The sequence below is a fragment of the Schistocerca nitens genome, chromosome 6 (genome assembly GCF_023898315.1).
Source record: "Schistocerca nitens isolate TAMUIC-IGC-003100 chromosome 6, iqSchNite1.1, whole genome shotgun sequence".
NCBI classification, from domain to species: Eukaryota; Metazoa; Arthropoda; class Insecta; order Orthoptera; family Acrididae; genus Schistocerca; species Schistocerca nitens.
In genome coordinates this window covers 448,952,756-448,976,949 of record NC_064619.1, presented here as the reverse complement: position 1 = coordinate 448,976,949, position 24,194 = coordinate 448,952,756, and the positions used below count along the sequence as shown (strand labels likewise).

Genomic DNA, 24,194 nt, shown 5'->3' with positions numbered 1-24,194 from the left:
TATTATTGTTCTACACTGGCTGACTTGTTTCACACCATAGAGAGAGATTGCAATTATGACCTACTGGACAGACACATAACTAAGTTAAACTGGAATACCATGATGTTTTAAAAAACCACACAGTTTGGACAGTTTATCACCGACTGAATTGCATGCAAAGTTGGTGAAGGTTAATAAGTAGTTTACTCGTTCATTCTCAACATTTAAGAAATGGAAAACTGAAATGAAAAGTGTTCATTATTCTACTGAAAAATATCCACATAGAGAATTTTCTAAAAACGCAACCTCAGATGAAGACACTGAAGTCAGAATACGTGAGAGTTGAGACAGTGTAAAAAGATCTGTTACAGCTTGCAGCAGTGCTGACAACTTTCAACTGCAAAGTGTTAATGGCTGCAAGCAAAAACAGTAGTCATATCCAGAGTTGTGACAACAATGAGGTATTGCCATAGAACCTTTACAAAATGGCATCACATTACTGGTTGAGATAGACAGACGGAGCTGCTGCGCCCAGCCCACTGTAACTGTCAGGGATCCACTTACACTGACTCAACTTTAGTAGACAATTGGTGATTAAAGGTAAAAAACAAACAAAAGAGTAATAACATTATACAAGAAGAATAAACTATAAGAAAGGTTTGTAGAGTATGGGTGCCGAATTTGTTGTATAATGACCAAAAGCACAATAAATAAATTTTGGAACCATTTTGAAAAGAATCTAACATATTCTATGCTTCAATTTGTTACTGTGAATGAGATGAGTCCACCACTGCCTGTCAAAAATGAAACAGGAATCATAATAGTTAGTGGAACATAGGGGCTGCATCAAAACCCACCAACCCAATTTCATATGTCTGGAACATTATGTCCAATTTCTTGTGTATGATGTTAAAGGTATTCTTCTTATTTATTATCCAGTAAAAGTAAAACAAAAACTATACTACGAGTCATTTGGACCATCTAGACAGAAGAGCACATGACGAGATGTCTGGATTGCAGGCAGAAAAATTTTCTTCCATCAGGACATTGCTAAGTTCAAGATATTGCTTGTCAAATGTAAAACAGATGTCTGTAGCACAAACTGTCAAAACACTGCTGATTTTTCACTATTTCCCATGCACAAAAAAGTGTGAAATGTTTTTGTATCTTGTGAAGATGCTATCACACTGGCATTTTTTGACCTTCCATATTTTGTCTACAGAGTGTTGTTCTAAGTTTAACACCATTATAAGTTATTTATGACACCATTCACTTACTGCTAGTGCAATTTCTGGTGGTTTTCAATACACTGAGGTGGATAGTCTCTATAAATAAAGGAGATGAAGAAATAACAAACAACTTCAATCAAATATTAATCTTTCACACATTCTCAAAATATAAGTGGCTTCTCTCAGTTTGGCCACAGATAATATATTGACCAAGTCACAGTTCATTTTTCTAAAGACTCCCAATGCTGGAAACAGAACTTACAGATACATTGAGAATGTATTCAATTAATTTGACAACACACTATGGGTCACTAATGTATTCTGTGATCCTTCAAAGGCATTTAATTGGGTAGATCATGACATCCCTTTAAGTAAATTAGAATATCATGGTATTTATGCAACATAATGTCATTTTCCCTTCTCTACTTTTCTCCTCCCCCCCCCCCCCCCCCAAATTCCCCACCCCACCCCATCTCCCAACACAACCTTTTGGCACTGCATCTAACAGCCTTATTTGGTCTCCATCGAGGCACCCTCTGTCAGGAAGCACTACCATCTTCCCTCACAACTACCCTATTATCCCTCCCCCTTCCCATCTCATATGTTTTCCTTACCCCACCAGCCACCCCTCACTGCTGCTCTGCCATAATCAGTCACAGTCAGCTCTAGGTCCTGGCTGTCATCTGTGTGCTTGTGTGAATGTGTATGGGATTTTTACTGTAGAAGAACTTAGTCCAAAAGATTTAATATTTTTGTGGTTTGTTTCATTGTCTGTCTGCAACTCAGTGCCTCCTCTATAGGGTGAGTAGTAATCTATCCTTTCCATAGTAGACATTGAAACAGGCTGATGAAAACAGCAAACTAACTGCAACTTCCAAATTTATTTAATACACCAAAATTCAATAATTAACTAACCTTGACAGAAACAATTTTTGACTTGAGCATTCGCTCAACATTCTCAATCATAGCTTTAAGAAGTTCAGCACCACTTCTCTCCTTGACACTTGCATTCAAGTATTTGTATCTCTGAAAAAAAGTTGAACCATTAGAAGTCATATCTTGGACATCAAAATTATAAGTACTTAAGAAATTGTGGACAATACTTACAGCTCGAACATCATGTGCTCTTGTTACTGATGTAGTTAGTCTCCATAGTTCATCCCCAAGCTGGTCTGCCCATTTTAACACCCTGAGGGAAAGAGTTAAATTATGATCATTGTCTGAAAGATTTTACTTAATTAAATATCTGAGATCTTTAACTACACACACACATCTATGCTATTTATAAATTTGGTCGCACGTCTATAGTTTTTTCACTTTCTATACAGCGGTACAGCATTTTTTCTAACTGCATTAATGAACAGTATGACAGTAAATTCTCTCTCTCTCTCTCTCTCTCTCTATCTCTCTCTCTCTCTCTCTCTTTCATGGAGAACAAATAACTTCCATTAGAGAGCTTTGTCATTTGTCAGAGGTTGCTACTGCCTCATGGAAACAAGTTTAATTAACACATATAAACAGTTCCATAAATCGTTTCCTTTTCTTATTATTAAAAAGTTAGTGCACTGGAGTTTGATGGTTATCTTTTTGAAAAATTCTGTAATGAAAAAATCTGTTCAGTACATGATGTAAAATAATGTCATGTTTGATAGACACAAACAGCATTATTTCATTCACACAGTAATCTGATTCTTTTTTCCCCTATATATCTGCCACTGTCTCAGACTGGTTGATTTACTCTAGAATGAAATTGTTCCATCATCAAGAAAATTGAAAGCGTCCCAAAACCTGATACACCTGTCAAAAATACAAGCACACTGATAAAGGATCCAAACACATCCACACATGTTGCAGCCAGGATAATAATGGAACAGACTTACAAAAACCTTTAATGGGAACCCCCATTTTTATTGCAGATTACAGTTCTTTGGCAAAATCTACATCCTTTCCGTCTGAAGCACTTTCTTTGTTTTGTCACAGATGGTGCTGTAATCCAAGGAATAGAAACGGGTATACAATCATAATTTACGACATGCTACTGAACAGCCCTTGAATACCAAGAGGCACATGGGACCCCACCTCTGTGATGCAAGGGTAGACCAGGCCAGTATTTCAAAGCTTTTATTTGGAAACCCCACTCACAACACTGAATTCCTCCGACATATCGAACATTAGACTACTCAATGCACCATCGTGCCCATGTAGAGAATTATGACATATCATAACAGGCAGTAGACTGTGACCCACAGATATGTAGACATAAAACAGATAGCAGCTCTAAATATTACAATACTTGCACAGTGTTTATTGCCTGCACAGCTACCTATCATTTGGAGAATAGATGTGCAAGTGGACAATGAATGTTGCAACATTTTGAAGTGCAGAACATGCACTACTGGAATACAGACAATCCCCACTGGTTCAGTAAGCTGGCCACCAATGTCCTCGGTCGGTTAACATATGCTGTGGCATCATGGAGAACAAACTCATTGGTCCATAGCTTATTGATGGCACATTGAATGGAAACAAATATCGAGCATTTTTGGAACAGAAACTACTGGGACTACTGCAGGATGTTTCCCAGGATGTTCAATAACGTATGTGGTTGCAGCATGATGGTTGCCCAGCACATTATGCAACTGAAACACGGGAGGTATTAGACCATGCTTACACTGGTCAGTGGATCGGTAGAGGTGGCCCTATTAATTGGCCCACTACATCACTGGATTTGACGTCACCGGGTTTTTTCCTGTGGGTATATTTAAAAGATAAGGTGTACCAGGTCATGAAGACACGGGTGGCAGCTTAAGAAATGTCTGTGCTGGTATTCCCACAGATATGCTTTTGTCCTGTGTATGCTCTTTTGAAAAGTGGAACACCACGTGTACTGAAGTTGGCGGTACTATTTTTCCAACACTAATTGAAAAAGTAAATTAGCATTCACCTTGAGCCACAGCCACAGCGGAGCACCGAGTAGCTCCTGTTCAATATGTCAGAGGAGTACAATGTTGCGAATCGGATTTCCAATTATAAGTTATGAAATATTGGCCTGTCCTACCCTCACAGCTTGGAGGTGGGGTCCCACATGCCATTGGATTTTCAAGGGTCAATGAGTAACATGTCGTAAATTACAATGAATTTTATACCCTCTTTGCTTCATCCATCATCAGTTATTATGCTGGCCAAATAGCAAAAGTCATCTACTTTTAGGGTATCCAATGTAATGAAAAGGTTAGATAGCTACTCACCGTAAAGAAGACATAATGAGTTGCAGACAGCCACAATAAAAAGACTTTTACACATTGATATTTCAGACAAAGCCTCCTTCAGAAAATAAAGGAAAAAACACACACACACGACTGCTATCTCCAGCCCCTGGCTCCTATCTACACAATTCAGTGAAGCTGGTGGTATATAAGGGAGGATCCAGATGTGCCAGGCTGTGAAGCAGTCACTGAAATCCAGCATATCATGTTCAGCTGCATATTATGCCACAGGGTAGTCTACTTTGCTCTCGGCTACAGCTTGGCAGTGGCTGTTCATCCTGGTGTACCACTGGTTGGTAGTCATACCAACATAAAAGGCTGTGCAATTATTGCAGCAGAGCTGGCATATGACATGGCTGCTTTTGCAGGTGGCCCGGCCTCTGATAGGGTAGAATAAGCCTGTGACAGAACTGGAATACGAACTTCTGGATGGGTGGAAAGGGAAAGGTCTTACACCTAGGTCTTCCACAGGTATACAACCCCTGTGGTAAGGAATTGGAACTGGAAGTCGCACAGTGATGGACTAAAATGACGTGGAAGTTGGGTGGGCAATGAACACTGCTTTAGTTGTGGTGTGGAGGATCTTCATTAGGATGTCCCTCATTTCAGGGCATGATGACATGTAAACACCTGCTGAAGGATGTGGCTCAGTGGTTCCAGTCCTGAGTGGTATTTGGTGATGAACGGGGCACTCACTTGTAGTTGTTTCTTGGATGGTGATGCGAGGATTGGGGACGTGTAGGAATATGGCGGGAGAATTGTTAGCGGACTAGGTCTGGGACCTAGTGCCCGTCCGTGAAGGCCTCAGTGCAACCTTTGGCATACTGGGCAAGGGAATTTTTGTCACCACGGATACGCCATCCCCAGGCGACCAGTCTATATGGGAGGGACTTTTGGGTGTGGAAGGAATGGCGGATGGTGAGTTTACAGTGAACAGAGGTGCAGTTGGAGCCATCAGAGGGGATGTTAATGTCCAGCAAGGCAGCACACTGAGCTAGTGAGAACCAGGTGAATCAGATGGGAAAGAGGGGTTGAGGTTGTGATGGAATGAGGATGGGTGTCTTGACCCTGAGTCCAGATCATGAAGATATCACTGCTGCACCAATTGTTTCCTTGAGCCTATCCCAATCTGATAAATAATTCCTTAACCCCCAGGACCTTATACTTCGAAATAAAAAAAAAAAATTTGTCTTCCTAAATCCAGCAACTCCCACCACATCAGAGAAGTCAGTAAGTGCAAAGACTTCAACTCTATCTGTTGTGTTTGAAGAGTATATTTTGAATTTACTGGTTTGTTTGTAACTGCTTTGCACTGATTACCAATTAAGCCACAAAAAAGCAATCGAATTTTTGTTGATTTTGGACTTTGTTGTTCCATGTTTCAAACTGTATCAGACAATCTCAACCAACATATAGATAGGCTATGCAGCAAGAAAGATTAAACAGCAAGGGGAGGGTGCAAATTCGAAGTTTGCTCTGGGTGCTGTTATCCATGTTACCTTGGTACACCTGTGCAGGAGATCTGAATATATTTTAGCATTAATTACTAGGTTCAAATTCTGAAACTCTGAGTGAAAGTTGAATCATTAGTGCTACATAGAAATTGATGCAAAAATGTCTTCTTCATACACTGAACACCAGCTGCACTGTACGACTGACAGTCAAGAATCTAACAACAACAACAACAACAACAACACTGGATGGTACTTTCTCATCCCCCCCCCCTCCCCCACATATACACCTTATTTCCTGCACAAGAACCAATCAGTATTACAGTGGGCATTGTTTATAAATTATCAGATGGTTGGTTTTAGATTAACTCTCAGGAAGTTGTGTCAGTTTTTGAAACATTGGTTGAAAGAGTCAACCAAGTGACCACTAGACATCATGTTCTTTAGAGGAATGGAAAATACTGCCTTAATATCCTTGGTATTGAAAAAAAATTACCTTTGCTTTGCTTTTTACATAACTGAATATATAGTTTAATATTTGAACTTTACTTCTTCTTAATAGGTAGTTACAAAATCTAATAAAAATATCGTACTCTTTTATTTAACAATAGATTAGTAGCAGGGCCTATTCCACAGTGCATATTACTTCTACAGCACTTATTGTTTCATATTCAGGTTATTTATTAGATGTATTATTATTATTATTTCTTTACTTTCTCAGACGTTAAGTCTGGTTGAGAATGGAAAGTGACGCGGACCTTGATCAAGCGTCACTTCCTATTAACTGTACGGTATGTGTTATATTGCATTTAGGAACTTTCGGGTAATTGAACATGTATCAATAATTACGGATTTCTGTAGTTGTATATATATGTTTGGATGTAGCTGTATTGCATTGATGTACTGGTGGATATTGTGTGGTATGACTCCTGTAGTTGATAGTATAATTGGTATGATGTCAACTTTATCCTGATGCCACATGTCTTTGACTTCCTCAGCCAGTTGGATGTATTTTTCAATTTTTTCTCCTGTTTTCTTTTGTATATTTGTTGTATTGGGTATGGATATTTCGATTAGTTGTGTTAATTTCTTCTTTTTATTGGTGAGTATGATGTCAGGTTTGTTATGTGGCGTTGTTTTATCTGTTATAATGGTTCTGTTCCAGTATAATTTGTATTCATCATTCTCCAGTACATTTTGTGGTGCATACTTGTATGTAGGAACTTGTTGTTTTAAAAGTTTATGTTGAAAGGCAAGCTGTTGATGTATTATTTTTGCGACATTGTCATGTCTTCTGGGGTATTCTGTATTTGCTAGTATTGTACATCCGCTTGTGATGTGATCTACTGTTTCTATTTGTTGTTTACAAAGTCTGCATTTATCTGTTGTGGTATTGGGATCTTTAATAATATGCTTGCTGTATTACCTGGTGTTTATTGTTTGATCCTGTATTGCAATCATGAATCCTTCTGTCTCACTGTATATATTGCCTTTTCTTAGCCATGTGTTGGATGCGTCTTGATCGATGTGTGGCTGTGTTAGATGATACGGGTGCTTGCCATGAAGTGTTTTCTTTTTCCAATTTACTTTCTTCGTATCTGTTGATGTTATGTGGTCTAAAGGGTTGTAGAGGTGGTTATGAAATTGTAGTGGTGTAGCCGATGTATTTATATGAGTGATTGCCTTGTGTATTTTGCTAGTTTCTGCTCGTTGTATAAAGAATTTTCTTAAATTGTCTACCTGTCCATAATGTAGGTTTTTTATATCGATAAATCCCCTTCCTCCTTCCTTTCTGCTTAATGTGAATCTTTCTGTTGCTGAATGTATGTGATGTATTCTATATTTGTGGCATTGTGATCGTGTAAGTGTATTGAGTGCTTCTAGGTCTGTGTTACTCCATTTCACTACTCCAAATGAGTAGGTCAATATTGGTATGGCATAAGTATTTATAGCTTTTGTCTTGTTTCTTGCTGTCAATTCTGTTTTCAGTATTTTTGTTAGTCTTTGTCTATATTTTTCTTTTAGTTCTTCTTTAATATTTGTATTATCTATTCCTATTTTTTGTCTGTATCCTAGATATTTATAGGCATCCGTTTTTTTCATCGCTTCTATGCAGTCGCTGTGGTTATCCAATATGTAATCTTCTTGTTTAGTGTGTTTTCCCTTGACTATGCTATTTTTCTTACATTTGTCTGTTCCAAAAGCCATACTTATATCATTGCTGAATACTTCTGTTATCTTTAGTAATTGGTTGAGTTGTTGATTTGTTGCTGCCAGTAGTTTTAGATCATCCATGTATAGCAAATGTGTGATTTTGTGTGGGTATGTTCCAGTAATATTGTATCCATAATTTGTATTATTTAGCATGTTGGATAGTGGGTTCAGAGCAAGGCAGAACCAGAAAGGACTTAATGAGTCTCCTTGGTATATTCCACGCTTAATCTGTATTGGCTGTGATGTGATATTATTTGAATTTGTTTGGATATTAAGTGTGGTTTTCCAATTTTTCATTACTATGTTTAGGAACTGTATCAATTTAGGATCTATTTTGTATATTTCCAATATTTGTAGTAACCATGAGTCGGGTACACTATCAAAAGCTTTTTGGTAATCAATGTATGCGTAGTGTAGCGACCTTTGTTTAGTTTTAGCTTGATATGTCACCTCTGCATCTATTATCAGTTGCTCTTTACATCCTCGTGCTCCTTTGCAACAGCCTTTTTGTTCTTCATTTATAATTTTGTTCTGTGTTGTATGTGTCATTAATTTCTGTTTAATGATTGAAGTTAATATTTTGTATATTGTTGGTAGGCATGTTATGGGGCGATATTTAGCTGGGTTCGCTGTGTCTGCTTGATCTTTGGGTTTCAGATAAGTTATTCCATGTGTAAGTGTATCAGGGAATGTGTATGGGTCTGCAATGTAACTGTTAAATAATTTAGTTAGATGTGAATGTGTTGAGGTGAACTTCTTTAACCAGAAATTTGCTATTTTATCGTTTCCAGGGGCTTTCCAATTGTGAGTAGAATTAATTGCTTGGGTGACTTCATGTTGCAAAATTATCACTTCAGGCATTTGTGGTATCATCTTGTATGTGTCTGTTTCTGTTTGTATCCACCGTGCATGCCTGTTATGTTGTACCGGGTTTGACCATATGTTGCTCCAGAAGTGTTCCATGTCTGTTATGTTTGGTGGATTGTTTATTTTAATGTGTGTGTTATCTATTGTCTGGTAAAATTTCTTTTGGTTTGTGTTGAATGTTTGGTTTTGTTTCCTTCTATTTTCACTTTTTTTGTATCTTCTGAGTCGTTTGGCTAATGCTTGTAATTTCTGCTTCTTTTCGTCTAATTGCTCTGTTGCTTCTTGTTGTGAGATTTTACCTAACCTTTTTCGTTTTTTTTCTGAGATTTCATTTCTTATAAATTGTGTTAGCTGTCCGATGTCTTCTCTCAGTTTTTCTATTCTGATCTGTAGCCTGTGTTGCCATGCTGGTTTTGTGGGTTTCTTCTGTGTGTTGGTTGGTTCTGATCTCTGTCTAGTGTGTATATTTAGTGTAGTGAGTGCTCCTATATAAACCAGTAGTTGTAACTCTTCCATAGTTGTGTTTTCATTTATTTTGTTGTGTATGATTGTGTTGATAGTTTTTATTGTTGTTTCGACTTGTGGGTTATTTGGTGGTCTATGCAAGAATGGTCTAATGTTTGTATTTGTGTCTTTGTATTCTATATATGTTAGCTGAAATTTTTCTTCTATATCTAGCATCTGTGTCACTTCGTGTTCTATTTGTGCTTGTTCTGGTGGCTGTCTTAAGATTTCGTTTTCCTCTGATTGTTTAATTGGTGCGTGTTGTTCTTTGTTTGTTTGCTCTGGGATGTTTGAGTCCATTACTGTATTTTCTTCTTCTTCTGATTGCACATTATTTTGTTCCAGTATTTGTTGTACTTCTTGTTTGATGTTTTCTAATTCTGACTGGGGTATCCTGTTATTTTTGATTATTACACGGATCTGATCAGCTAGTCGTTGTTCTGTTAAAAATTTTAATTCTGGGTATCTGGTAATAAATGTTGTGTATACTTGTGATCTGTATCCAGTTGTGTTGGTTCCTAGGTTTGTTGCTTGGTAATAACAGAACATGAGGTGTCGATTAACTTCATCTGACCATCTCATCCTCTGTCTTTGTTTTCCTTCTAGGGTGGTTGCAGGAAGCATATCCTGCAAAACACCTCTATTTGGATTTAAATCATTTTCCAGTTGGCTAGCAGTGTCGTTACCATTGTGGGCGGGCATAGGGTTCAAGCGTCGTCCCCGACCATGACGGCGCTTGTCCGAGGCTTCTTTAGTTCTGTCCTGAACCAATTATTATTATTATTATTATTACTATTATTATTATTATTATTATTTCTTTACGTTCTCAGACGTTAAGTCTGGTTAAGAATGGAAAGTGACGCGGACCTTGATCAAGCGTCACTTCCTATTAACTGTACGGTATGTGTTATATTGCATTTATGAACTTTCGGGTAATTGAACATTTATCAATAATTACGGATTTCTGTAGTTGTATATATATGTTTGGATGTAGTTGTATTGCATTGATGTACTGGTGGATATTGTGTGGTATGACTCCTGTAGTTGATAGTATAATTGGTATGATGTCAACTTTATCCTGATGCCACATGTCTTTGACTTCCTCAGCCAGTTGGATGTATTTTTCAATTTTTTCTCCTGTTTTCTTCTGTATATTTGTTGTATTGGGTATGTATATTTCGATTAGTTGTGTTAATTTCTTCTTTTTATTGGTGAGTATGATGTCCGGTTTGTTATGTGGCGTTGTTTTATCTGTTATAATGGTTCTGTTCCAGTATAATTTGTATTCATCATTCTCCAGTACATTTTGTGGTGCATACTTGTATGTAGGAACTTGTTGTTTTAAAAGTTTATGTTGTAAGGCAAGCTGTTGATGTATTATTTTTGCGACATTGTCATGTCTTCTGGGGTATTCTGTATTTGCTAGTATTGTACATCCGCTTGTGATGTGATCTACTGTTTCTATTTGTTGTTTACAAAGTCTGCATTTATCTGTTGTGGTATTGGGATCTTTAATAATATGCTTGCTGTAATACCTGGTGTTTATTGTTTGATCCTGTATTGCAATCATGAATCCTTCTGTCTCACTGTATATATTGCCTTTTCTTAGCCATGTGTTGGATGCGTCTTGATCGATGTGTGGCTGTGTTAGATGATACGGGTGCTTGCCATGAAGTGTTTTCTTTTTCCAATTTACTTTCTTCGTATCTGTTGATGTTATGTGGTCTAAAGGGTTGTAGAGGTGGTTATGAAATTGTAGTGGTGTAGCCGATGTATTTATATGAGTGATTGCCTTGTGTATTTTGCTAGTTTCTGCTCGTTGTATAAAGAATTTTCTTAAATTGTCTACCTGTCCATAATGTAGGTTTTTTATATCGATAAATCCCCTTCCTCCTTCCTTTCTGCTTAATGTGAATCTTTCTGTTGCTGAATGTATGTGATGTATTCTATATTTGTGGCATTGTGATCGTGTAAGTGTATTGAGTGCTTCTAGGTCTGTGTTACTCCATTTCACTACTCCAAATGAGTAGGTCAATATTGGTATGGCATAAGTATTTATAGCTTTTGTCTTGTTTCTTGCTGTCAATTCTGTTTTCAGTATTTTTGTTAGTCTTTGTCTATATTTTTCTTTTAGTTCTTCTTTAATATTTGTATTATCTATTCCTATTTTTTGTCTGTATCCTAGATATTTATAGGCATCCGTTTTTTTCATCGCTTCTATGCAGTCGCTGTGGTTATCCAATATGTAATCTTCTTGTTTAGTGTGTTTTCCCTTGACTATGCTATTTTTCTTACATTTGTCTGTTCCAAAAGCCATACTTATATCATTGCTGAATACTTCTGTTATCTTTAGTAATTGGTTGAGTTGTTGATTTGTTGCTGCCAGTAGTTTTAGATCATCCATGTATAGCAAATGTGTGATTTTGTGTGGGTATGTTCCAGTAATATTGTATCCATAATTTGTATTATTTAGCATGTTGGATAGTGGGTTCAGAGCAAGGTAGAACCAGAAAGGACTTAATAAGTCTCCTTGGTATATTCCACGCTTAATCTGTATTGGCTGTGATGTGATATTATTTGAATTTGTTTGGATATTAAGTGTGGTTTTCCAATTTTTCATTACTATGTTTAGGAACTGTATCAATTTAGGATCTACTTTGTATATTTCCAATATTTGTAGTAACCATGAGTGGGGTACACTATCAAAAGCTTTTTGGTAATCAATGTATGCGTAGTGTAGCGACCTTTGTTTAGTTTTAGCTTGATATGTCACCTCTGCATCTATTATCAGTTGCTCTTTACATCCTCGTGCTCCTTTGCAACAGCCTTTTTGTTCTTCATTTATAATTTTGTTCTGTGTTGTATGTGTCATTAACTTCTGTTTAATGACTGAAGTTAATATTTTGTATATTGTTGGTAGGCATGTTATGGGGCGATATTTAACTGGGTTCGCTGTGTCTGCTTGATCTTTAGGTTTCAGATAAGTTATTCCATGTGTAAGTGTATCAGGGAATGTGTATGGGTCTGCAATGTAACTGTTAAATAATTTAGTTAGATGTGAATGTGTTGAGGTGAACTTCTTTAACCAGAAATTTGCTATTTTATCATTTCCAGGGGCTTTCCAATTGTGAGTAGAATTAATTGCTTGGGTGACTTCATGTTGCAAAATTATCACTTCAGGCATTTGTGGTATCATCTTGTATGTGTCTGTTTCTGCTTGTATCCACCGTGCATGCCTGTTATGTTGTACTGGGTTTGACCATATGTTGCTCCAGAAGTGTTCCATGTCTGTTATGTTTGGTGGATTGTTTATTTTAATGTGTGTGTTATCTATTGTCTGGTAAAATTTCTTTTGGTTTGTGTTGAATGTTTGGTTTTGTTTCCTTCTATTTTCACTTTTTTTGTATCTTCTGAGTCGTTTGGCTAATGCTTGTAATTTCTGCTTCTTTTCGTCTAATTGCTCTGTCGCTTCTTGTTGTGAGATTTTACCTAACATTTTTCGTTTTTTTTCCGAGATTTCATTTCTTATAAATTGTGTTAGCTGTCCGATGTCTTTTCTCAGTTTTTCTATTATTATTATTATTATTATTATTATTATTATTATTATGTATACAAAAATTTTAATCATTCTGTTCCTCTAACTCATCCACAGTGTTACATGCATACTTTTCATGGACAATGGAAGAATACTTTTCACGCACAAACATCTTACACTGACAACAACGAATTGTGATAACACATTCTTTTTTCTGCCATACATAATACAACAACTCTTCTCTTTTGTTAGAGGCTCTTCCAGTTGTAGAGGTTCTTCCAGTTCATAATGTGCCAGAAATTTATTTATTTATTTATTTACTGATCCATGGGACCAAATTAAGGAGAAGTCTCCATGATCATGGAACGAGTCAATACATGAAATTATAACACTATAATAGAAACAGATAAAATGAAATATAAAAAACATATTCAGGTGACAAGTCGTAAGTTTAAATAAAGAAAATCAACAATGTAACACTGGAATTTGCTTAATTTTTCAGCTCTTCCAAGAGCTCCTCGACAGAATAGAAGGAGTGAGCCATGAGAAAACTCTTCAGTTTAGACTTAAAAGTGTTTGGGCTACTGCTAAGATTTTTGAGTTCTTGTAGTAGCTTATTGAAAATGGATGCAGCAGAATACTGCACTCCTTTCTCCACAAGAGCCAAGGAAGTGCATTCCACATGCAGATTTGATTTCTGCCTAGTATTAACTGAGTGAAAGCTGCTAACTCGTGGGAATAGGCTAATATTGCTAACAACAAACGACATTAAAGAAAATATATACTGTGAGGGCAATGTCAGAATTCCCAGACTATTGAATAGGGGTCGACAAGAGGTTCTCGAACTTACACCACACATAGCTCGAACAGCCCGTTTTTGAGCCAAAAATACCCTTTTTGAATCAGAAGAATTACCCCAAAAAATAATACCATATGACATAAGCGATTGAAAATATACGAAGTGGACTACTTTTCATGTTGAAGTGTCACTTATTTCAGATACTGTTCTAATGGTAAATAAAGCAGCATTTAGTTTCTGAACAAGATCCTGTACATGGGCTTTCCACAACAGCTTACTATCTATCCGAACGCCTAGGAACTTGAACTGTTCCGTCTCGCTTATAATACGCCCATTCTGTCGCATCAAAATATCGGTTCTTGTTGAATTGTGAGTTAGAAACTGTAAAAACTGAGTCTTACTGTGATTTAGCATCAAATTATTTTCCACAAGCCATAAAGTTTATTTCATAAACTTCATTATTTGATACTGTTTCAATATTACACACAAGATCCTTCACTACCAAGCTGGTGTCATCAGCAAACAGAAATATTTTTGAATCACCTGTAATACTAGAAGACATATCATTTATATAAATAAGAAACAGCAGTGGCCCCAGCACCGATCCTTGGGGAGCGCCCCACTTAACAGTGCCCCATTGGGACTGATCATCATTACCACTCTCAATATTGCGGAGAATTACCTTCTGCTTTCTGTTCTTAAAGTAAGAGGCGAACCAATTGTGAGCTACTCCCCTTACTCCATAATGGTCCAACGTCTGCAGTAATATTTTGTGGTCAACAGAGTCAAAAGTCTTCGTTAAATCAAAGAAAACACCTAGCGTTCGCAACCTTTTATTTAATCCGTCCAAAACCTCACAGAGAAAAGAGAATATAGCATTTTCAGTTGTTAAACCATTTCTAAAACCAAACTGTACATTCGACAGCAAATTACGTGAATTTAAATGCTCCAGTAACCTTGTATATACAACCGTCTCGATAACTTTAGCAAACACCGATGGCATAGAAATAGGTCTAAAATTGTCAACATTATCCCTGTCTCCCTTTTTATAAAGTGGCTTCACTACCGAGTACTTTAATCGGTCAGGAAACTGACCACTCCTAAAGGAAAAGTTACAGATATGGCTAAGTACTCAGCTAACATACATAGAACAATACTTCAGTATTCTGCTAGATACCCCATCATATCCATGAGAATTCTTGGTCTTTAGTGATTTAATTATTAACTCAATCTCCCTCTTGTCAGTCTCATGGAGGAGCATTTCAGGTAACAGTCTCGGAACACATTTTTCTACGAGCGCTATATGATTCCCTGTTGGGACTAGGTTTCTATTTAGTTCACCTGCTACATTCAGAAAGTGATTATTAAATACTGTACATATATGCGACTTATCAGTAACACGGACATTCCCACTACACACTGATTCTATATCCTCGACCTGTCTCTGCAGACCAGCCACTTCCTTTACGACTGACCATATGGTTTTAATTTTATCCTGAGACTTAGCTATTCTATCTGCATACCACATACTTTTTGCCTTCCTAATAACATTTTTAAGCACCTTACAATACTGTTTGTAATGGGCTGCTGCATTTAGATTTTGCCTGTTTCTAATGTTTTGATATAATTGCCACTTTGTTCTACAAGATATTCTTATCCCTCTAGTCAGCCACCCGGGCTGCCTGTTTGTGCTAGTACCCTGTTTTGAATGTTCTAATGGAAAGCAGCTTTCAAAGAGCACAAGAAAAGTCTTGAGAAAAGCATTATATTTATCGTCTACTGTATCAGCACTATAAACATCTTGCCACTCTTGTTCCTTGATAAGGTTTACAAAGGTCTCTACAGCAACTGGATCAGCTTTCCTAAACAGTTGATAACTATATTTAACATGTGTTGCAGCACAAAAATCTTTTAGAGTTAAAATTTGTGCATCATGATCTGAAAGTCCATTCACCTTTTTGCTAACAGAATGCCCTTCTAGTAATGAGGAATGAACCAAAATGTTGTCTATCGTTGTTCTACTGTTCCATTGCACTCTCGTTGGAAAGAATACGGTTTGCATAAGATTATATGAATTAAGGAGGTCTACGAGCATCCTTTTCCTTGCACAATCACTTATACAATTAATGTTGAAGTCACCACACATAACTAACTTTTTGTATTTCCTATAAAGTGAACCAAGTACCTCCTCTAGCTTTAGCAAAAATGTTGTGAAATCGGAGTCTGGGGATCTATAAATAACAACAGTTAGAAGTTTAGCTCCATTAAATTTAACCACACCTGCACAACATTCAAACACCTTTTCAGTGCAGTACTTTGAAACATCAATTGACTCAAATGGGATGCCGTTTTTCACATACATGGCTACTCCCCCACACTGCAAAGGGCTCCTAGAAAAGCTGCCAGCCAACCTGTATCCTTGTAAAGGAAGCCTCTGAATTATCTCCTTATTTAAGAAGTGTTCAGATATACCAATAATTTCAGAGTCAACATCTATAAGCAGTTCACTAACTTTACCTCTAATACCTTGTATATTTTGATGAAATATACTAATTCCCTCATTACTCGGATACCTAAGCTTTGTCAAAAGTGGTTCCTTTGTTAGAGAGACTTCCCTTAAGCAGAAATACATATCAGCTGACTTCAATCTAAAGAAGGTGCAGCTCTAACACCCACTACTGCAGGAATTTTCCCATGAGTGATCCCACCAACCCCACCTATGCTGTCATCTATAAGCTTTGCCAACCTCCCCTTCCCATACCTGTTGAGGTGCAGGCCATGTCTAGTGAACTCCATCCTGCTGATAGACTCCACCGACACCACTGAAATGTGACCCATGCTTTCTATCATCAGCGCACCCCCAAGTCTCATGTTATTACGCCTGACAGCTGTATTAAGATGAGGCCGATCGTGACGCTGAAACAGTTCCACGAAATGCACATTCGTGTTGCCAGTCTGAGTGGCTATCTTTTCCAGGTCACCATCTATGTCATACTCCCAATCCCTGTCAATACTATTACCAGCCCCACCAACAATCACTACCTGATCCTCTTTAGTAAAATCCCTACATAACTCACATATGTTAACAGTCACCTGAGCCAATCCTGCATTAGGCTTCACAATGCTGGTGAACTGGTACTCACTCCCCAACACTTCCTGCAACTGCTGGCCTACACCTCTACCATGAGAACTACCTAACAGCAGAACCTTCTTCTTTCTCTTCGACTTTGCAACTGTCCTAGCCACTGTAACTGCTGAGGTCTGTTGCATACTTCCTACATCTACAGCTACTTGAGATTCCTCTCCACTAGACTCTGACAGTTGGCCATATCTATTGCAAACACCAATAGTAAAACTATCTGAAAATCTTCTTCTTCTAGCAGATCTCTTGCCAACAGCCAGCTCCCATTTCCCAACCCCCTTCTCCCTCCTCATCCTATCTAGCTCCTCCTGTGTGTTTTTTAACTGCACCTGAAGGGCAAAGATCTTACACTCCTGCTCCTCTATCAACTTACTGTTGCTACATAACCTGAAGTTCCACGAGAGGATCTCACCAGAATGCCCACTGGCTTCCCCACTGCATTCCCCCCAGCGAAAATACTTCGAACAAGTTTCACACCGCAATCCACTACTCACGAACCTACGGCAAAGCCCACACTTCTCACTCATGGTAAAATTTACACTTATTGAAACAAGAAAACTAATTTATCTAAGTTCTGCTACTACAATAAGATGATGTTAAAAACCTGAGTACAATAATCACAAACTTACTCTACAAGGGAAGTAACTACTATTATTAACAGTATTAATCAACAACAAATGAGAATATAACAAAAGACTAATACAGAAAGATAATCAAATACAGGGTGTACATAAAGTCCAGGAACACTTTCAATTATTTATTGCACAAGAACCAAATACTATACAGATATCATACATCTGCCATTTTGAAGAGAAACAATGAAAGTTTTTTTTTTTCATGTATATTACCACAGCATAGTTTGGCGATTTTCCAATAGTCAGCACTAGTTGCGAATATGGTGAGTTCATGTGCGGAGTGAGCTGTTTCATTAAATCACCTCCCCAATTACCAGATCTCACTACATTTGACTTTTTTCTGTGGGGACACATTAAAGACCTGGTGTATGTACCGCCTCTACTACATGATGTAGCAGAGCTTTGGGAGACAATACGGGAAGTGACTACCACAGTCAATGATGCCATGCTGGGACAGGTATGGCAAGAATTCAATTACCATATTGACATCTGCCGGATCACTCATGGTTCGCATATTAAATGTTTGTAAAAAAACTTTGTGTTTCTCTTCAAAATGTAATGTGTATGACATCTGTACAATGTTTAGTTCTTATGCAACAAGTAATTGAAAGTTTTCCCGGACTTTATTTACACCCTGTATTTTGAGGTCATTTGGAAGTCTAGGAATGTGGGAACTTCTAACTAAATGAGCTTTCATATGTTGTTGAGACAGTTGTTTCAAAAATATCCTCCTTGGCTTTCATGAGTTTTCTGCATTGGACAAACAATATTTAGGCATTGATGTCAGTAATATTTCACAAAGCGAATGATACAGCCATTGTCCATCTCCTAGTCACACGAGACACGAGTATTTACTACACATCTGCTCGACTGTGTCAGCCCCTACCTTTTGCCATGTTCTGGTTCCTGATAATCTGTGATTCATTGGTTCCTTCATTGATTGTGTCTTTACTGGTCATGGTACTAAGCAGAACAACTTTTTTTTTTTTTTGGGGTACATATGATGCCATTGTGATATTTTTCTGGTATGCAAACAGTGAAGACCCAACGTTCCAGGATTTCAGTAGTAGGAATTCAGGAGGGTTTAGTTGTTACCTTTTTTTTCAATAAATGTAAGTGATTCTGCAATAGTGAGATTGCTAATGTATAACTAGTATACCAATTTTTTTGATAATGTTCCAATTGGATGCATTCAGAGTTTGTGCCAGTTGATGCACAATGTCATATGCTTTATTTGACACATTGTAAAGGCATCTGATTATGTTTCACAATATAACTCAACTGATGCTATGTAGAATGTTTTGGTATTGCAATTGCAAATAACAAAGAATTTCATGCCATATTTGGCTATTTTGTTTGGCATACAGTAAACAAACAAACAACTTTGTATAAAAGATGTCAGCATGTTCTATGTTTGCAAACTCTCCCAAACTACCAGTATAGCTTTCCTTAAAATTTGTAACAAATTTGTCCAGATATGACCTGATCGCTGCTAATTTATCTTTCTCACAACTTTTGTGTTCTTGTCACTTTACCATCAAATCTCACGCACTTAGTTTTACCATCTTTACCAACAAAAGACTCACAAATAAAATAAAAGCACAGATTTCTACCTTCAAGGTCTCCTTTACATCTCTCTCTCTATACTAGTTCTTTTGTGACATCAGATTTCTAATGCTCAAGTTAGTGTATTCCACAAGGGGATCAATCATGTCCTCATTAATAATCTTGCTGAATGTCATCACTTGCTTTGCTATGCCCTTAGCAGGCCTTTTTGGACCATTAAATATTTTCATTGTAATTTTTGAGGGCATTTTTGCTGTTTTGGTTAAAACACTGTCCTCGGACCACTTAGTTTTACCATCTTTACCAACAAAAGACTCACAAATAAAATCAAAATCGTAGTCATCAACATGCTCTTCCTCTTCTTCAATATGTATATCATCATTTCCCTCTAAAGGGCCTGGTCCTATTTCTGATTCACTGATGTGATCGCTACCTCGTATTTGTTCTTCCTACCAGAGACGATTCTAGAAGTCGGTCGGCGGGTGGGGGGGGGGGGGGGGCTAATGCGGAGAAGGGGTTTGGGGGAATGGACTATGGCTTCACAAAAGGAGAGTTCTCCACCAACAAATTGATAAAATTTGGTGTTGCTTAAAGTAGTTTTTGGTGACTGTTTTGGAGTTCAGGGTAAAAAAAAAAATTATTTTATGAATTACATAAACCATAAAAAACCTCAACTTACAACAAATAAGTTTTCATTAATTTTGTGGACACAGAAGGTGCCATGAATGTAAAAACTTGAACTTGACATGAATATTTAAAAAAATCTGTAACAAAATTCACTGGTTATTGCTGTCTTCTACCAATTTGTCATGCTCATTCATCTCTGTTTCTTTTTACTGAATATGTCAATGATATTTTCGATGTCCATATGTCTTTCTTTACGGATATTTGCAAGAGCCAATCCATTTAGTTTCACCTGTCCCACTGTGTTACGCAAATAAGCCTTTATTCGTCTCAAAGTAGACAAACTTTGTTCAGGAGTGCTTGCGGTGACAGGAATAGACCCAAATATTTGAAGTAAAACATATACATTTGGGAAAACAGCTTGTCACAGTTCTTTAAATCTTCAGTTGCTGTTTCAGATCTTATATTTTCATCAACCCACTTTTTCTTCCGTAGTTTTTTTTTCGCTGGTTTCTGAAGTCATGTTATCCAGTATAACATGATACTCCATTTGGGGGGGGGGGGGCTGGGAGCTATAGCCTCCCCCCCCCCCCCTTTAATATAAAAATTTTGCTTAAATTACCGGTCCCATGGTCGACTCTGTACACCAAACAGAGCCATGGACACAAATAAACTACAATTACTGCCAACGCCTTCTCTCTATAGTTTCAGCAACAATACAGATGACTAGCTCCAATCCAGATTAAAGATACACTATGTGATCCAAAGTATACGGACACCTGGCTGAAAATGACTTACAAGTTCGTGGTGCCCTCCATTGATAATGCTGGAATTCAGTATGATGTTGGCCCACCCTTAACCTTGATGACAGCTTCCACTCTCGAAGGCATACGTTCAATTAGGTGCTGAAAGGTTTCTTGGGGAATGGCAGCCCATTCTTCACAGTGTGCCTGGCATGAAGCCACCGTTCCAAAACATCACAAAGGTGTTCTATAGGATTCAGGTAAGGACTCTGTGCAAGCCAGTCTATTACAGGGATGCTATTGTCGTGTAACCACTCCGCTACAGACCGTGCATTATGAAGAGGTGCTCAATCATGCGGAAAGATGCAATCGCTATCCCTGAAATGCTCTTCAACAGCAGGAAGCAAAAAGGTGCTTAAAACATCAATGTAGGCCTGTGCTGCGATAGTGCCACTCAAAACAACAAGGGATGCAAGCCCCCTCCGTGAAAAACACGACCACACCACAGCAACACCACCTCCGAATTTTACTGTTGGCACTACACATGCTGCAGAAGATGTTCACCGGGCATTCACCATACCCACACCCTGCCATCGGAATGCCACATTCTGTACTGTGATTCGTCACTCCACACAACGTTTTACCACTGTTCAATCATCCAATTTTTATGCTCCTTACAGCAAGCGAGGGGTTGTTTGGCATTAACCGGCGTGATGTGTGGCTTATGAGCAACCGCTCGACCGTTAAATCCAAGTTTTCTCACCCCCCTCCTAACTTTCAAAGTACTTGCAGTGGATCCTGATGCAGTTTGGCATTCCTGTGTGATGGTCTGGATAGATGTCTCCCTATTACACATTACGACCCTCTTCAACTGTCAGTAGTCTCTGTAAGTCAACAGACAAGGTCCTCCAGCACGATTTTGTGCTGTACGTGTCCCTTCCCATTTCCACTTCACTATCACTTCGGAAACAGTGGACCTAGGGATGTTTAGAAGCGTAGAGAAATCTTGCGTACAGACGTATGACAAGTGACACCCAATCACCTGACCATGTTCGAAGCCCGTGAGTTCCGCGGAGCACCCCATTCTGCTCTCTCACGATGTCTAATGACTACTGAAGTCGCTGATACGGAGTACCTGGCAGTAAGTGGCAGCACAATGCACCTAATATGAAAAACGTATGTTTTTGAGGGTGCCTGGATACTTTTGATCGTGTAGTGTAAGTGGAACCGCCAGCAGTCCAATAATGAGTAACAGGAATTCAGGGCAAAACAATTAACTTTGGTTGACTCAGTCAACCAACGCAATCGCTCGAGGGTTAATTTCGTAATTTTTGTTGTGATATGTGCGTCTGATGAGAACCAAGGACGGAGAATTTTTGCTACTATTGTCGATCGGCTGTTTCAGATTTACATTTTCACGCTTATAAAAATATTTGCCAAGTCTTTTAGAGGGAACATCTTGCTTTTTTCATACAATACCGGTAGTTCATTTCCTATTTTGTGTATGTCTTATCTTCTTGATGTTGCTAATAGTATTGCCCAGCTCACTTCTTTCTTAAAAAAAATAAAAGTTACCACTCTGCAATGCTAACAAATGATAGACAACTAACGCTGTCCTGTTCCCAAGTCGATGCCAAACAACTACAGATCACAGTAATTCCAAACACGTCACTATCAACCACCAACTGAATACAATAATGAACCCAACATTATGCACAGTGCACTGTAAGAGTGCAGTTGACATAGTTGCCAATAGTAGAGGGATGTCCCTTTTTTTCCAAAATTTAGGGACGGATTTTCGATCCCTCTGTAAGAGTAGGGACATTTTGTCAAGAAAGAAAATTACAAAATAAAGGTGTCGCAAAAGTCATTGGAGACTGGGCACTGACTTAAACAAATGATTGAATTTACGTTTCGTTACAAATTCAAACAATAGTTAGTTATTTTTTATGTTCAAAATGTTTTCCGTCTTCATAAATACATCTTTGAAGTCTTTTTGTAACACTGTTACGTATTCTATGGCCTGTGGTATCACTGACCAAATCATGAAAAGCGTCGTAGGCATACACATATTCTTTCAGTTCAGCAGTGGTCCGAGGCTTTTGATAATAAACATAGCCCATGCCGACATCCCATAGGAAAAAAATCCATGGACATGATATCTGATGAACGTGGAGTTATGTCAATATCTGCCCTTCGACCAATCACTTTTCTTTCGATAGCTTCCTTTAAATAACCGCGGACGGCAATGGCATAATGTAATGTTTATTTTGTATTGCATGTTCAAGATATAAATTAATGATTGTTCCAATTATTTAGAGCCCCTGCCCCATGTTAATGAACGCAACTCATCGACAGAATTCGGAAGGCTTCGTACAGCTAGTACCTGCTGCCAACCAACGGTATCAGAAACGGCGTGGCACAGTATTACGGTGTCAAGTGCTCTCTATTTCACCAAGCTTTACATTAATGGAATGCGTAAGATGCACAATGGAACTCGAAACCCGAGGTGTGAAAAAATAGCCGGCCGCTGGTGGCCGAGCGTTTCTGGAACCGCGCGACCGCTACGGTCGCAGGTTCGAATCCTGCCTCGGGCATGGATGTGTGTGTTGTCCTTAGGTTAGTTAGGTTTAAGTAGTTCTAAGTTCTAGGGGACTTATGACCTCAGCAGTTGAGTCCCATAGTGCTCAGAGCCATTTGAACCATTTTTTTGTGAAAAAATAAAATAGTCTACAAAAAGCGGCTGTTGCTTTGATATTTACCTCACGTAATGAGACTAACAGACTACCACTGATGTGCATGAACGTCTCTGTAGCGCGCTTTTATGAAACATTGATATTTCTGTGAGTCATTTCATTCACAACACATGTTCGGTAAGAATCACGGCCTGTGTAAGTTATTACAGCTGCATAACAGTTTTGGAAACTTGACAGTATTGATTTCAGCACTTATCCTGCACCTGTTTCGTTTTACCATTATAAAAAAAATAATAAAAATAAAAAATAAGAAAAAGCGTCCATCCGCCGGAGGCTGAGTGGTTTGCGCGACAGAATGTCAATCCTAAGCGCCCAGGTTCGATTCCCGGCTGGGTCGCAGATTTTCTCCGCTCAGGGACTGGGTGTTGTGTTGTCCTAAACATCATCATCATTTCATCCCCATCGACGCGCAGGTCGCCGAAGTGGCGTCAAATCGGAAGACTTGCACAAGGCGAACGGTCTACACGAGCGGAGGCCATAGCCACACGACATTTACATTTTTTTTTAAAAAAAAGGTCAGTTTTAGATGCAAATTTGTATTTCCTCAAATTCTCGTTCCACGGTTTTTCAATATAATAATGTGAAGATTGGGACTTTGTAAAACCCCGAAACTAGTCATCTGAAGAAATAAAAATTTGCATTTGCAAGCTAACTTTCTATGTATAATGCTTGATTCCCCGCCGCACCAATACCGGTATCGCTGCACTTCCCAAGCATCCGGTGGCCCAAAGATTTACAGAGAAAGAAACTGGCAATAAAATTAAAACTAAAAAACTAAACATGATTCTTTTTTCCGACACCGCCAACGGAGAATAATTGGAAATAGTGCCTCATTTCCAAAAGACACTCCATTTCGCCGAACCTGTTGGTGCCTTTAATAAGAA

The 24,194-nt window shown here is 38.2% G+C and overlaps 1 protein-coding gene across 3 annotated transcripts in view; it reads right to left on the bottom strand.

Moving 5' to 3' along the window:
* Positions 1–24,194, bottom strand: part of LOC126262734 (voltage-dependent calcium channel subunit alpha-2/delta-3-like) — a 374,776-nt gene that overhangs the window by 233,512 nt on the left and 117,070 nt on the right. For all 3 annotated transcript variants that reach the window (XM_049959539.1, XM_049959541.1, XM_049959538.1), the window contains exons 2-3: positions 2,316–2,397; positions 2,124–2,234 (exon numbers count right to left, since the gene is read on the bottom strand). In XM_049959539.1, coding sequence (XP_049815496.1) covers positions 2,124–2,234; positions 2,316–2,397 — 193 coding nt within the window. The remainder of the gene's footprint in view (positions 1–2,123; positions 2,235–2,315; positions 2,398–24,194) is intronic.